The following is a 12,796-nucleotide window of genomic DNA, read 5'->3' as shown; positions in this document are numbered from 1 at the left end:
CATCGCATATCGGTATCCTCACTCGTACTCATATCCCAATTATATACCAGGACTTTCGCCAGGTGCCTCATGTACACATTTAGATGATCATGGAGTCATTGTCACGGGCTTATGAGTTTGAGGGTCAAAGTTGGGATGCGAGTGTTACATACATAACAAAACGCATTAAGGAAACCTGACGGAATTACAAGCAAAGGTTGACTGCAAAATATATTAAAGGTAAGGATCTTGCAGTTGTGAGAGATAGTCCTGGCCCCCCAGGTATCCTTATGGAGGATTGGTTGGTCTTCGTGAATCAACATAGCACTGAGGAATTCAAGAGAGCAAGTGAAAGGAATAATGTCAATCGGTCCAAGCTAAAAGGACCTGCGTGTCTTGGGAGGAACAGCATGGCCGTTATTCGCCATCAGAGGGCATGTATTATTTATTTATAAATATAGGTATTATAGTTTAATATTAAATTTACTTTTGAATTATCACTCATCTAACTCCATTAACATATAATGTGCCAAAGGCGAAGGAGAGGAATCTTACCTCTAATGCCGAGATAGGTAGATGTGATGTTTACTTAAGAGCCCATACAAGCAAGGACAAAGTTGTCCAGTACCCTGACCTTGTTGTAAGTACATCCCCTTCTATCACTAACCAGTACCTTTATGAGATGCCAATGTATAACTTTGAATTATTTTACATTCATTTGTATTTTTTCACAGGAAAAATTAGATGAGCTTTATTCTAACAATCCTTCTTCTAAGATTATCAGCGTTGACGATGCCCTTACACAGGTAATAATAAAATTTAAAAATTATAGTGAGATTCATGGTAATTATGAATTTTCCAATAACTTGATTTGCAATGTTTTACAGTTGGTTCTGACAGTAGAGGGCGAATACGGGGTCTAGTTTGCTCAATAACCAAGACAAGACTGAAGATGTTAGCCCCTGCCCGTTCAAAGGTAGAGAAATTGATAAAAGAAAGAGATGAACTAGTGTAGGAGATATCTGATATAAAGAAATCATTGGCCGAGATGAAGGCCTGGATGGAGATGCAGCAACACAGACAATCTACTCAAAACCCCTCATCACCAATAATTACTAGATCCACTCAGGCATCGTCGGTATGCAAGTGTAAATTTGCTACTGTATTGAACTTAAAATTATTTTATAAATGATAACAATACAAATGCCATTTTGTATGTGTACATGTAGCCGGATATTATATATATCGGTAAGAGATGCGGCTTGCTTGGTTGGGGAAATTGTGATGCAGTTGCTCGTGGTCAAGTACACGAAGTTAATCCAAATGTAGTTGTCCATTACGAACCATTGGAGGAGGGAGCTTTTGTTATTATCTTGACTAAGATTATACATCTTGACACTCGTTTGTGGAAAGAAGATGGGTTCGCATCTACACTTGGAGAGGCTGGTCCGGGATCATTTGTGCAATGGGGGAAGGAATCTTTGAGATTTTTCGATAATTTGAACAAATTTAGTACTCTATAATTGAACTTGGTGTGGATGCTTTTTTTAGTTACTATATATGATGTTTCCTTAAATTGAACTTGGTGAGGATGCTTTTATTAGTTACTCTATAATTAAACAAATTTAGTACTCTATAATTGAACTTGGTGTGGATCGCTTGTTTTTTCCTTAATTTTGAACTAATTTGGCACTTTATAGTTCAACATATTGATGGTCTACATGTTTTTTTTAGTTACTCTATATGTTGTTTGGTTTGGTTTTTGTAATTTTGAATGAATTTTATACTCTATATTTAAACATATTAGACTCTATTTGGTCATCACAAACCAAATGGAGCCTAAGCCCCTTTTTAACTCCGCCAATGCAACTCCTTACATTGCCGGTCCCAAGCCTGGGTAAAGGAGGAGGGAGAATGGGTATCAAGGTGAGTTGTGTACTTTTCATTCATTTTCTGAGAGGGATTTTTAAAATGCTTGATGGTTAATTTCAATAGTTTTTTTGCTTCTTCTATTATCATTTAAGGACCTGAAAGGCCTAACTAACTTGAGATTTTTATATGCAGGCTGATGTATTTTTAACCCCACAGATCAATGTTGCCACTACAAGGTTCAATATTGAAATGGTAAAGTTTTTAACTATTTATTTTATCTTTGTTTTTTCCTGTTATTCGAAAATAATTTGATTATTAATATTTTCTTTTATTTCTTGATCATGTCTTTAATGGATTGTTTGTTTATTCTTAGGCTCTAATTGCAAGTTCTTTCTCAAAGAGTAACTACAAAAAGGTGAAAGAAAGTACTTATTCCGTTCTGAAGGTGATTATTCTCCCGCACTTATCATTTTATTTCTAAATAGCCTGCAACTTGAGTAAACGATAATCTTGAGTTGTCTTTCATACGATTTCTGTTAGAGGATTGGATGCGTTTATATACAGTTGTACATACAACTTACATACTAAGATTGGTAGAGGTTAAGATATGCTAAGGTTGTTAGAGGATATGAGATGTATGTATCCAATTATGCATACATATCATATCCTCTAATACTTTCAAGGTCTGAATTCATTTTAATAAGGTTGTTCGGAAATTGATCTGAACTTCCATGTTTCTCCTTTTCCTTAGACAGGAGCATTTACTGGTGTTTTCTTAGAAATCATACTGGGTACATGGTACAGTTCTATTGCTGAATTATTCACTAAAGACATTGAAGTGCTAGGAATTGTTAGGTCGGGGTTTTTGGTACGTATTCATGTTTACCTGCAACTAGATTATTTCAACCCTTGGTTGCATCTTGATTGATGGATTCCCTTGTTATATTTTGTAGTTTGTCAGTGCCACTCAACCCATCAATGCTCTATCTTTTGTTTTTTATGGTCTCCATTGTGGTGTTTCAGACTTCTCGTATTCGGCTTTTTCTTCGGTAAGCTTCAGCCTTAAGATATATTAAATTCACATAATTTTTAGTCTTCATTCATGATATTTGCCTGTGTCTAGAAGATCCTTTAATATTGCTATTTTGACCGAGCAGATGGTGGTTGGGACTATGTCATGTGCATTTTTGGTATATGCTCCTTCTGGTTTTGGTCTTCCAGGAGTATGGTTTGGTTTGACTCTTTTCATGCTCTTGCGTATGGTAGCAGGCTTTGTGAGGTAAGAGTATGCAAATTTCTTACATAGACTAGCAGTAGGTTCCATTGTTCAATATTATTTGGGTTCACCATTCTCATGCTACATTATACCATACGTTCAAATTCTATTCCATAAGTCAAGGTAACTGAAAATATGGCTAGTCAAATTTTGTTGGCATTCCTGCTTTAAACTTTATAGACATGCATATTGCACTTCCTTCGATTAATTTAATTCACAGTTTCAAATGATGGACAAGAAAATTGGATCAAATCTGCATAAATAGTGTGGAGACATTTATAGTCATGCTTTAAGTTGTACCATATGTTCTTATTTTCGCTTTTCCATAGTCATATGGAATGCCTTACTAGTCTCCTTTCATTAATAGAGAAGGAAAATGCCCAAAAGGTTTAGATTATAGAGAAGGAAAAGGCCCAAAAGGATATAGTTAGAGGTAATAAGAAAAGATAGGGTGATTTATGGTCTAATTGAAGTTATGACTCTAAATATGGGTTTGAATTAATTATGATGGTGTAATGACCCGGGAAATTTTGTGCTTATCTTTCCCTAAGTAGTTGTTTTTGGGGTAATTAGCACTACACTCGATTGCTTGTGAAATTCGCATCAATCACTTTAAATTCGATCTGCATGACTCAAAACTTGTAGATTAGTTAGCGCTATGTTACTCTGAAATCTGGGATCCATTGCTAAATCCAATTGTTCCGGGGAATTTTTGGAAGTTCTGGATCGAACCTGGACAGCGTGTCGAAAGTCCGATTGCGATGATCTTAGGCTGTTGTGGTCACCATGTTGGGCTTGACCATCACCTCGAAAATCAAGTCCAGATGTTTTTCTGGGTCGATTTGATTGAGTTCGGAGTGAAGAGTGTGTGAACGGTTGGATATTTAATGAGCTTTTATGAAATCTGAGTCGTGTCGCTTGCACGACGATTTTAAGCAATCTGACCGTTGGATTCTGACCCAATTTCACCCTCTAATCAGGGAAGGTGGCCCAGGCATGTCCTTGTGCTTGTGGACCTGATCGAGATTCCGTGACCGTTGAATTGAGTATGGTCCGCCACGGCTGATCTGAAGAGCCGGTCGGTACGAAAACTCAGCTTGACCTAGATCCATGGTTGAGGAGCTTAAGTCCGACCTTTCGTGGTTATAGGCCTACTAGAAGTGCTTCGTTGGATCGCGAGAGTCAGGTTTTGGTTATACCCTAAGTATACCTTGGCCCTGGGGTTATTTTCATCAATTTGAGGCCTATTTATAGTCCTTAAACCCTAGCTCTCTTTTCCATACGAATTTCTCTAACCCTAGCTTGGAGAGAGAGTGGAAAAGAGAGAGATAGTGAGAGAGAAGTTGGTGAATCATCTTGGATTCTTTCCTGTTCTTCTACATCCTTGAACCTTCACTTTGAATCGTTATTCTAACGATTCTGAGTTCATCTTTGGGTAAGTTAACCTAACCCTAATCTGTGTTAGAGCTTAGATTAGTCTTGGTGTTGTTGTATCTCATTTCTATCCTTGTTTTAGGGTAATCTGTCGCCGTTGACGAAGACATCTCGTCTGAAATCAGTTCGGTGTTCTTTTCTGGCTTAAGGTGCGGACTTTAAGTGTATAGGTTATGGTTTTCAAGGCTTTCAATGCCAGTTAATGATTTATTCTTGTTATGGATGAGATTTCACATGCCAAATGTTGTGTTTATGTTGCGTTCCTGATATGCATGTGTTATATTGAGATTTGTATATTCTATGTGTATGTATAAAGTACCGTATACGTATAAAATATGCACTTGTGTTTGCCATGATTATTTGTCATGAATGTATGCTAGATGTGTGTATGACAACTCCTTGGTAAAAGGAATTGTCCAAATGTGTGTATTTCAACATACGTCATGTATGTTGAACTATGTATTCTAAGTGTTTGTAGAAATGCCTGAATGATCTAAAGTGTAACTTATTACACTATTTGTGGGCGTTGAGAAGTGATTCTCAACACTCCTATTGATGTGTATGATTTCCTCCATGTCAGTTACATTCCTTGTTATTTAATTTCAAGCATTGCTTATGCTTTCATTTATGTTAAGTTGATATTCTTCAAATGCTTAAGTACCACATAATTGAAGTTGTTGTTCCATTACTGTTCTACATTTAATGCGAATATCTGTCGTAGTGTAATGTGTTTGGGACTATGAATAGTCCAAGAAATTGGTAATCTGCCTTAAGGATTGTGGCTGAGATTGCTTTCGCCACGTAGGACGTATTAGATGAACCCGAGTCGTATTAGAGTTGTCGGCAGTGGTTTGGCCATGCGGAGTGTTTGCGCACTCTATGTCGTTCAACTCAACGTGCGCTCGTGCTAGTCGAGTTCGTCAAGTAACCCGATTGTCCGATGTATGTTCACTATGTATGGACGCTACTGTTTGAATCTAGGGTACCGAACTTACCAATGAAATCCTATTAACCATGGTACCTTGATCTGCAAAGACTCATGAGCCGGACATGGTGGTATGGGACACCGTGGTCGAGCTGTCGGCCTACGCTGGGGTGACGAGCCTCCCCGTAGTGACCAGTGAGCAACTAAACTCGTGAGCCGATTATGGTGGTATGGGACACTATATTCTTGCTGTCGGCCTACATTGATTGGTGACGAGCCCTTTGTAGTGACCTCGAGCATGCCTGGATACTACATTGAGGTGACGAGCCTTAGTGTAGTAACAAAGGTGTGAAAGGCGTGCATTGATTGGTGACGAGCCCTTTGCAACGACCTAAAACCATATGATCGTATGAGATGCCTAGGATTGACGACCCTAGAATGGATCACTGTTTGGATGGTGATATGAGGAAGGCACTTTAGCTTCCCAATCCTGCTATATGAAAAGGACTAATAACAACTTGGTAATCATATCCATGCACCGCATTTGCATGTGCTTTGTAGATGTGGCGCACTTTGAGGTGGTGTCATGCGTAACGTAAGATGAAGACGCTGAGGGTGTACGCGTGAGGGCACGCATCATTTTGCATATATCCTTGCATTAACAAGAGTACTTAGGACTTATTTAATTATTCTGCTTTATCATTACTGCTTGATTGAGCTGATAACATGTTAACCAGTGCCTTATTGTTCCACTGAGTTGATCACTCACTCCCACATTCTGGGGCGATGTTAAACACCCACCAGACTCTGTCTTAAGTTCTGATGTTGCAGATGTGGATGCGACTTCTGAGGCAGAGTGGGAGATGGAAGATGATGAGGCTGCTTTCTCTTATATGCAGTTTTCAGACGGGTTCTAGCGAGCCTTGTTCTGATGCGCGGGATGCTGGGATTTATTTTGGGAATTAAATGATGTAACTTGATACTTGTAATTTTGATAGCAACACTTACATTACGACCTGGTTGTGCATGTACTTCAGGGATTTGCACTTGTACACATATATTTCTATAAGTCTTCCGCTTGCTTTCTTCACTTATCCCTGAATTATATCTGCTATTTGGCTTAATCTATACCATGTTTTATGCGCTAATATAGACAACATACATTCATCATTAAATATATTGCATAAGTGATGTTTTGGAACTCGGGAGCTGAGTTATGCTCGATCCCCGAATTTCAGGGCGTTACAGATGGCTTTGATGATGATATGCATGTAAGTAGGAATTTGAGTGGAAAAAGCCACTGGGTGCAATGTACTAATGTTGTGAGGCCCATGATCCCCTCATCCACGTCAGCCACATTTTCCTGCACTCGTCTTGACTGCCTTACGGGATCACGATTGGGTGCATGATTTAAGTTGTCCAATTATACCAATGAAACGACATCCCTACTAGTTTTTTTTTTCAACAAGAACCATTTCTAATAAACTGCGGGGTCATCTATTCCAGTAGCATGAAGCCTAAATCTTTTATTCAAACGTGCATGCGCTCATAATTTTGCAGTCTCATGTAGCATTTTTTATTTCATGCAGCTCTGTAACTCTCAGTTCATGTGCCATTTTATTTGCATTGTAACTCATGTTGGGTCTAGGAATCTTGTCTAGCAGACTAGGCCCCACCCATTAACACACAGTTTCTTCTTTTCCCGTTGGACATCCATCAGTGTTCATATACTCAGTTATAACTGAAACCTGTTAAGACTTCTTGTAGAAGTAGCATATTGAATCCTACTCTCCTTGCATGCGAAATCCAGGCCTTTCATCAGGTCTGTCTGGTTCTCAGTTGGGCCATACATGGGCATCAAATCTGGATTGCCAGTTGACTCAGTTTCCATTCTTACCATACATATGTGGCTCATCTCAAAAACAGAACAACCTGATTTTTCTAGCCGCAACACATATACAGTGGCAACCACTAGATAAATTGGATCTTGCATACATGTAGGGATGGTAGTAATCAGAATCCTACTCACACACTTCTTATTGTAATTGGTGCATTCTTGCACATATTTATTTTTAAATTTTGATGCATTCAATTGTGAAAGGATTTAGACTTTGAAAATGAAAGAGAGAGACTGTAACGCCCAGAAATTCGGGGGTCGAGCATAACTCAGCTCCCGAGTTCCAAAACATCACTTATGCAACATATTTAATGAAGGATGTATGTTGTCTGTATTAGTGCATAAAACATGGAATAGATTAAGCCAAATAGCAAATATAATTCAGGAATAAGTGAAGAAAGCAAGCGGAAGACTTAAAGAGATATATGTGTATATGTGCAAATCCCTGAAATACATACCAGGTCGTAATGTAAGTGTTGCTATCAAAATTATAAGTATCAATTTACATCGTTTAATTCCCAAAAGAAATCCCAAAATCCCGCGCATCAGAACAAGGCTCACTAGAACCCGTCTGAAAACTGCATAAAAGAGAAAGCAGCCTCATCATCATCCATCTCCCGCTCTGCCTCAGAAGTCGCATCAACATCTGCAACATCAGCAACTAAGACAGAGTCTGGTGGGTGTTTAAACACCGCCCCAGAACGTGAGAGTGAGTAATCAACTCAATGGAACAATAAAGCACAGGTTAACATATTATCAATTCAATCAAGCAGTAATGATAAAGCAGAACAATCAAACATGTCCTAAGTACTCTTGTTAATGTAAGGATGTATGCAAAATGATGCGTGCCCTCACGCGTATACCCTCAGCATCTTCATCTTACGTTACGCATGATATCGCCTCAAAGTGCGCCACATCTACAAAGCACATGCAAATGCGGTGCATGAACATGATTACCAAGTTTTTATTAGTCCTTTTCATATAGCAGGATTGGGAAGCTAAAGTACCTTCCTCGTGTCACCATGCAAACAGTGATCCATACTAGGGTCGTCAGTCCTAGACATCTCATACGATCATATGGTTTTAGGTCGTTGCAAAGGGCTTGTCACCAATCAATGCATGCCTATCATACCGTCGTTACCACAACAAGGCTCGTCATCTCAATACGGTATCCAGGCATGCTCGAGGTCACTACAAAGGGCTCGTCACCAATCAATGTAGGCCGACAGCACGAATATAGTGTCCCATACCACCATAATCGGCTCACAAGTTTGGTTGCTCACTGATCACTATGGGGAGGCTCATCACCCCAGCGTAGGCCGATAGCTCGACCACGATGTCCCATACCACCATGTCCGGCATATGAGTCTTAGCGGATCAAGGTACCATGGTTAATAGGATTACATTGGTAAGTCTGGTACCCTAGATTCAAGCAGTAGCGTCCATACATGGTGAACATACATCGGACAATCGGGTTACTTGATGAACTCGACTAGCACGAGCGTACGTTAGGTTGAATGACATAGAGTGCGTAAACACTCCGCGTGGCCAAACCACTGCCGACAACTCTAATACGACTCGGGTTCGTCTAATCACGTCCTATGTGGCGAAAGCAACCTCAACCACGAACTTAAGGCCGATTACCAATTTCCTGGACTATTCATAGTCTCAAACACATTCCACTATAACAGGTATTGATATCAACAATTTAGAATAGTAATGGAACAACAACTCAAATCATATGGTATGTAAGCATCTGAAGAATATCAACTTAACACGGATTTAAGCATAAGTAAAACTTGAAATTAAACAAGGAATGTAACTTACATGAAGGAAATCATACACACTAGTGGGAGAGTTGAGAATCGCTTCTCAACGCCCATAAATAGTATAATATATTACACTTTGGATCATTGAGGCATTTTTACAAACATTTAGAATACATAGTTCAACATACATGACATATGTTGAAAACACGCATTTGGACAATCCCTTTTACCAAGAAGTTGTCGCACATACATCTAGCATAAGTACACGACAAATAATCATGGCAATCACATGTTCATATTTTTTACGCATACGGTACTTTATACATACACATAGAATACACAAATCTCAATAAATCACATGCATATCAGGAACGCAACATAAATATAACATTTAGCATGTGAAATCTTATCCATAGCAAGAATAAACCATTCACTGGTATTGAAAGCCTTGAAAACCATAACCTATACGATTAAAGTCCGCACCTTAATCCAGAAAAGAACACCGAACTGATTTCAGACGATATGTCTTCGTTAACGGCGACAAAACAACCTAAGGCAAGAAAAGAAATGAGATACAACATCACAAAGACTATTCTAAGCTCTAACACAGATTAGGGTTAGGTTAACTTACCCAAAGATGAACTCAAAAATCACTGGAATAACGATTCAAAGTGAAGGTTAAAGGATGAAGGAGAACAAGAAAGAATCTAAGATGATTCACCAACTTCTCTCTCACTTTCTCTCTCTTTTCCTCTCTCTCACTTAGCTAGGGTTAGGAAATTCGTATGGAAAAGAGAGCTAGGGTTTTAAGGTCTATATATAGGCCAAACATTGATGAAAATAACCCCAGGGCCAAGGTATAATTAGGGTATAACCAAAATAGGCCTCTCACGATCCAACAAAGCACTTCTGGTGGGCCTATTACCACGAAAGGTTGGACTTTAGCTCACTGACCATGGATCTTGGTCAGGCTGAGTTTTCGTACCGACTGGATCTTCAGATCAACCGTGGCGAACCACACTCAATTCAACGGTCACTGAATCTCGATCAGGTCCACAAGCACAAGGACATGCCTGGGCCACCTTCCCTGATCAGAGGGTGAAATTGGGTCAGAATCCAACGGTCAGATTGCTTAAAATCATAGCGCAAGTGACATGACTCAGATTTCATAAAATCATATTTACTTTCCAACCGTTCTCACACTCTTCACTCCGAACTCAAACAAATCGACCCAGAATATCACCCGGACTTATTTTTTGAGGTGATGACCAAGTCCAACCAGGCGACCGCAACAACCTAAGATCATTGCTATCGGACTTTCGACGCGTGGTTTAGGTCCGATCCAGAACTTCTAAAAATTTCCCAGAACAACTGGGTTTAGCGATGAATCCCAGATTTCAGAGTAACATAGCGCTAGCTAATCTACAAGTTTTGAGTCATGCAGATCAAATTTAAAGTGATTGATGCAAATTTCACAAGCAATCGAGTATAGCGCTAATTACCCCAAATAGCTACTAAGGAAAGAATAACACAAAATTTTCAGGGTCATTACAGGGAGAAGGAAGCAGCCATTCATGAGCATGCTTCCCTGGAAAATCAATTGGTTTCTTTACAGACACAGATAAATAGCCTCACTACAGAAGTAGATAACCTTACAAGCAAGGTGCTTAAACTTACAATCTAACCCTTTTTGCTAAACACAAAATGCACACGTCTTTATTGCCTTTCCTATTGCAGGTTAGTTCCATAAAGAAGGAATATGATCAAGCCTAATCTGAGCTCAATTTGAGTCGTTCAAAGATGAAAGAATGTGACGCTGAGTCAGTGCCATTGTCAAGGAGCAGTAAAAGCTTCAACATAAAATTAGTGATGCAAATGTTGAGAGGAAAAAATTGGAAAATGAGGTACTTGCAGTGGTTATTTTGTTCCTATTTTATTTAACTTGCTTAATCTATGAAATTGTGGATGTGTTCTTGATAGAAACCCACTCTTTCCCATTCACATAGATTAAGCGAATAGATGTGGAACATAAAGATTTCTCCCTAAAGGTAGATAAAGTACTAGAAAGGCATAGTTGGATTGCAGCTAAGAAACAATTATTTGGAAAAAGTGGGATAAATTATGACTTCTCATCTCGTGACCCTCGTAAATCAAGGGAGGAACTTGAGAAACTTCAAGATGAACAATCTGGGTGTGATTAGATTACTTGTTGTGTTGTTTCCTGTGCTTCTTTGTTTTCTTTTCCATGACAATGAAATAGTATGATTCAACACCTAATTGATGTTTGGTTTTGCATTTTTTTTTAAAGAAGAAGGTTAATGGACATGCATCTCAGTTAATCTAATTGATTGCTTTCAGCCTTGAGAAGAGGGTCAACAAAAAAGTTCTGACAATGTTCGAGAAAGCTGAAGATGAATACAATGACTTATTATCCAAGAAAAATATCATTGAGGTATATTGTTGTATTTCTCAGCCTGTAAAGGATCTCATCTTTTTTTTAAAAAAAAAATTGAATTTGTTTATGTCTGAAGATGTTTATTTACTGTATTCTTCTCTTGCTTAGAATGATCAGTCAAAAATCAAGAAGGTGATTGAAGAGCTTGATGAAAAGAAGAAGGAAACACTAAAAGTTACTTGCGTTAAATTGAACAAGTGAGTCAAGACTTCTCGGCTCTCATGTTCCAGTTCATATTTTATGCTTTATAGTTGAAAATCAATAATGCCATTTACTTTTGTTGGTATATTTCAGTGAGCTTGAAGCTTTGAATTGAATTCTTGCACATGTTTATTTTTAAATTTCGATGCATTCTATTGATTGCATGGTCAAGAATATTATAGCCATTCTACGCAACCATTTCTTTATCGGACTTAATGCCTCGGATCACAAAAGGATGTGTCAAGTCCGAGGCATGGTGCGCTAAACCGAGACAAAGGTTGAGTCGGTTCGGACGACTCATCAGCGTCCCGGGCATGCGTCGGGCGGACCACCCTGCCAGACCGACCATCGCTAGGTCGAGCCTCATCCCGGATATCTTGGGATAAGATCTCCGACCCCGAAGTTCACGGGATCGGATGAAGGCTCAAGATGGGCACGATCTTATCCCCGTGATCCCAGGAGAAGATCCCGCGCTCAATATCGGGAAGAGAATCCTCGTGCGACACACGCCCCAGTAGCTATAAAAGAAGGACCCCTGTCACCTTGAGAGGTACGGAACAAATCCTCTCTAAAAAGCTCCTCAATACTCTTAGACCTAGAATCCAGGCCCGACTTTGGCATCGGAGGGTCCCCTGCTCAAGCCAGGGTCTCCTTTGTCCCTTTTTCTTTTGTGCAGGTACACGAAGGTCCAAGAGGAGGGATTGCATGGTCAAGAATATTATAGCCATTCTACGCAACCATTTCTTTATAAAACCACATTACAAAATTCTCAAATTCTTTAGGAGATATTTATATTATTGTAAGTGCTTTTACCCTTATTTGCGGGTGTGACTATTTGCTGACGTGCATGGAATATGTCATGTACATGAGATCCACCACTAGGACCTAAAAATTTAGGCCTATTTAAAATGTAGGTTGTCTACAATATGGGGGGATAGTTGAGATGGAAGTCCCGCTATTGCAAGAATGTAAGTTGCATGTGGGGTCC

General features: G+C 39.2%; 2 protein-coding genes across 3 annotated transcripts; both read left to right on the top strand.

Annotated features, from left to right (window-relative positions):
• Positions 1 to 269: 269 nt before the first annotated feature.
• Positions 270 to 3,134, top strand: LOC131254240 (protein DETOXIFICATION 45, chloroplastic-like). The gene is made up of 6 exons (XM_058255234.1): positions 270 to 413; positions 714 to 785; positions 2,225 to 2,296; positions 2,603 to 2,719; positions 2,805 to 2,900; positions 3,009 to 3,134. Exons 1-6 carry the CDS (start codon positions 270 to 272, stop codon positions 3,132 to 3,134), a joined length of 627 nt encoding a protein of 208 aa, XP_058111217.1.
• A 7,699-nt stretch (positions 3,135 to 10,833) lies between these two features.
• LOC131253982 (structural maintenance of chromosomes protein 2-2-like) lies at positions 10,834 to 11,992 on the top strand. 2 transcript variants are annotated; one of them, XR_009175402.1, is made up of 4 exons: positions 10,841 to 11,056; positions 11,205 to 11,343; positions 11,511 to 11,604; positions 11,716 to 11,992. XR_009175402.1 is itself a non-coding variant. In XM_058255053.1 (3 exons), the coding sequence occupies exons 1-3, from the start codon at positions 10,953 to 10,955 to the stop codon at positions 11,806 to 11,808; spliced, it is 291 nt and encodes a 96-aa protein (XP_058111036.1). In that variant the 5' UTR covers positions 10,834 to 10,952; the 3' UTR covers positions 11,809 to 11,992. The 2 variants fall into 2 exon arrangements, 1 of the variants encoding a protein (XP_058111036.1); XM_058255053.1 differs by lacking the exon at positions 11,205 to 11,343 and having other exon boundaries at positions 10,834 to 11,056.
• The last annotated feature ends 804 nt before the right edge of the window (positions 11,993 to 12,796 follow it).

The sequence above is a fragment of the Magnolia sinica genome, chromosome 8 (assembly GCF_029962835.1).
Source record: "Magnolia sinica isolate HGM2019 chromosome 8, MsV1, whole genome shotgun sequence".
Lineage (NCBI taxonomy): Eukaryota > Viridiplantae > Streptophyta > Magnoliopsida > Magnoliales > Magnoliaceae > Magnolia > Magnolia sinica.
This window is presented reverse-complemented; position numbering and strand designations above follow the sequence as displayed.